The sequence below is a fragment of the Aptenodytes forsteri genome, unplaced genomic scaffold (genome assembly GCF_000699145.1).
Source record: "Aptenodytes forsteri isolate BGI_AS27 unplaced genomic scaffold, ASM69914v1 Scaffold535, whole genome shotgun sequence".
NCBI lineage: Eukaryota > Metazoa > Chordata > Aves > Sphenisciformes > Spheniscidae > Aptenodytes > Aptenodytes forsteri.
Window position 1 is genome coordinate 88,524 of NW_008795855.1, and position 2,488 is coordinate 91,011.

Sequence of the window (2,488 nt, forward strand, 5' to 3'; positions counted from 1 at the left end):
GCTGTGGAAATGTGGAACGGTAATCGGCAGCCAAAATTTATCGGGGGGGGCGGGAGGGATTTGTAGAATGACCTATTCCCCTCAAAAAAAAATAGACCTGCCACCCTCCCAAAACCAGCCCGGGGCAATAGAGCGGGGGCTGCTCAGTGTCCCATCTCCCCACCAAGCTCTTTCCCCTCTTTTTCATTTCCCCACTCAGGACTGCAGAGGGCCCCTCGGCACTTGCGGTTATCGAGAGCCTGGCCCCACGCTGCAGCTTTTCAGTGGAATCTGGGCTCCGGGCAGGTTTTTGTGAATCTGGCGCTGGATGTCAACTGATCCTGACCAGCCCTTGGTCCTGAACGTCACCTCATCCTGAGCATCACCTGGGCCTGGGTGTCAGAGGTGAGGCTGCGGGTACCGGCCAGGAGGGGATGGGGGGCTGCGCGGCCGCATTTCGGGTTTGCTGTTTTACTGGGCAGGCCGAAATCTCTCGGTCCCCTTTCCTGCTGGCACCCACCTGTGAAGCAGTCACACCGGGCTGCTGCTGTCAAACAGCTTGACAGAAGTGCCTGAGAAGTGACAAAGAGGGTTATTTTTATCAGCAGAGGTGGCGTTTTTCTCACGCATCCCCCTTTGCGTGCGCTGCTCGGTGATGTCCCCCGGGACGCTGAAGAAGAAGGTCCCGCCGAGCCAAACGGGAATAAACACGGTGCTGCAGGGATTTCTGTGCTTGCTGTCACACTCGGGATGCGTCGCCTTCCTGCTGAGCGTCTGTCTCCTGCCTCCCACCTCCAGAAGCTGCTCTGGCTTTGGCTGGGTTGTCTGCGGGTGGGCAGACAACTGTGTGTCGCTGGCACAGCCTCTCATCACGTCCGCTCGGGGCACGTAGGATGGAGCGAAGCCGGGTGCTGGCGATGCCCCCGAAAGAAAAACCAGACTTCTTCTAAAAAAAGGGATGTTGGTATTGGTGGGAATAAAAAAAAGTGAGAGCGGAGTGTATGTGGTCTGGTAAAATGGCCGTAGCATTTACGTGGTCGGCTGGTGGTGGGTTAGACTTGCTGCTCCCCGGCTTAATTAAAGTGGGGCTGAAGAGGAGCTTTCCTAGGTTTGATGCCAACAGGGATTCCTGGCGGGTGCCGTCGCCGTCGCAGTCCCCATGCAGCAGGTCCTGCGGCGAGCGAACACCGCAGATCACATGTGGTTTAGCTGGAGCGTGGCCACGGAGGTATAGCTCATTATTACCTGCTCGTGTTCCCAGAGGACCCGTGAAGCCGAAAACCACAACCCTGTGGTGTTCAGAGATGGACGGAGAATAAAAAAAGCGTGTTTGCCCCTGCCGAGCGAAGCCAGCGGGTGATGGCTGGGTCTTCTCATGATAGGAGCCTTTAGATATTTACTGCGGCGTTAGGAGAATGCAGCAGTGCATTTGTCGTTCCAAGAGGGATTTTGTAATTGCCGCGTTTCCCTGTGAAAATTGGGATTTCTGTAGGTTGCATGAAAGCTCCGTGGTGGGGAATAGGCATTTTCCTGGCAGATCCCAAGGGAGTGGCGACGCGAAATCAGATCTCAGGCGCATGCAAGCTAAAGTGCATCAGTGCAGGGGCGAGGTGTACGGCAGCGCATCCCAAGCGGCCGTACCGGCAGCGAGACGGGGCGGTACGGAGCATCCCGAGTGCCGGTGCTGGGGATAGAGCGAGGAGAGGAGCGTGCCCCCTCCTTCCCTCCGGCAGCTTTTCTACAGCCTCGAGATTTACGTCTCAGCCGTGGGGCTCACGTGTGGTTTTACACGTTGTAACATTACAGCCGTTGTCGCGTCTGTTGTCAAGTCTCATTTTTCAGGAGTTAAACTTCACATCACCTAAGGTTTCTGCTGGACTGAGGGAGCCCAGCACCGACTGCAAGGGAAAAACCTTCCCAGGGAAAAAAACATCATTTATTTCCTCATGGTTATAGGCGTGCAAAACCAAAGTGCTTGATTAGATTAAGCTGCAATTTTTGGGCTCCTATAACATGAAACCTTGTTTTCCAGCATACAGCGTTGCATGAGGTTAGCCTGTAATTCCCGTCGGCATTTCCTTTAATTTAAAACACTGAAGTTAGTCACTTTTGCGATCTGCCTGTGCGCATGTGTGGTGGCTTTGGGGGTGTTTCGTAGCAGCTCTGGCTGGATGCTGTGGGGAAGGTCGAGGGGTCCTGGCGCTGCAAAGGCTTCACTTTAAAGGTGCATTGGTCACAGCAAAGTAGCGAATCCTATTTGCTTGGGTGAAGGAAAATTAATTCTGCATGAATAGGGTGAAATGGGAAAGGTTCTCATCCATTTCCCACGTTGGTCACCCCAAAAACTAGTGCCTTGGGGTTGTTCGTTGCTCCCACCTGGCTCTTCGGCATCGTCTCCAGCCAACAGGTTCCTAAAGCAGCTTGTGCGGGTGAGCAGCGATGCTGCGCTCGGAGGGGCCGAGGCAGCCCCGAAAGCTCCCCTGGCTGCCGAGCAGGGAAACGGAGCCGC

At 55.1% G+C, this 2,488-nt stretch overlaps 1 protein-coding gene across 1 annotated transcript in view; it reads right to left on the reverse strand.

Annotated features, from left to right (window-relative positions):
* LOC103902628 (cytochrome P450 1B1-like) overlaps positions 1-2,370 on the reverse strand; it is a 4,174-nt gene extending 1,804 nt beyond the window's left edge. Inside the window, exons 1-3 of the mRNA XM_009283711.1 lie at positions 2,308-2,370; positions 1,013-1,150; positions 606-804 (exon numbers count right to left, since the gene is read on the reverse strand). Coding sequence (XP_009281986.1) covers positions 606-804; positions 1,013-1,150; positions 2,308-2,370 — 400 coding nt within the window. The remainder of the gene's footprint in view (positions 1-605; positions 805-1,012; positions 1,151-2,307) is intronic.
* Positions 2,371-2,488: the final 118 nt, after the last annotated feature.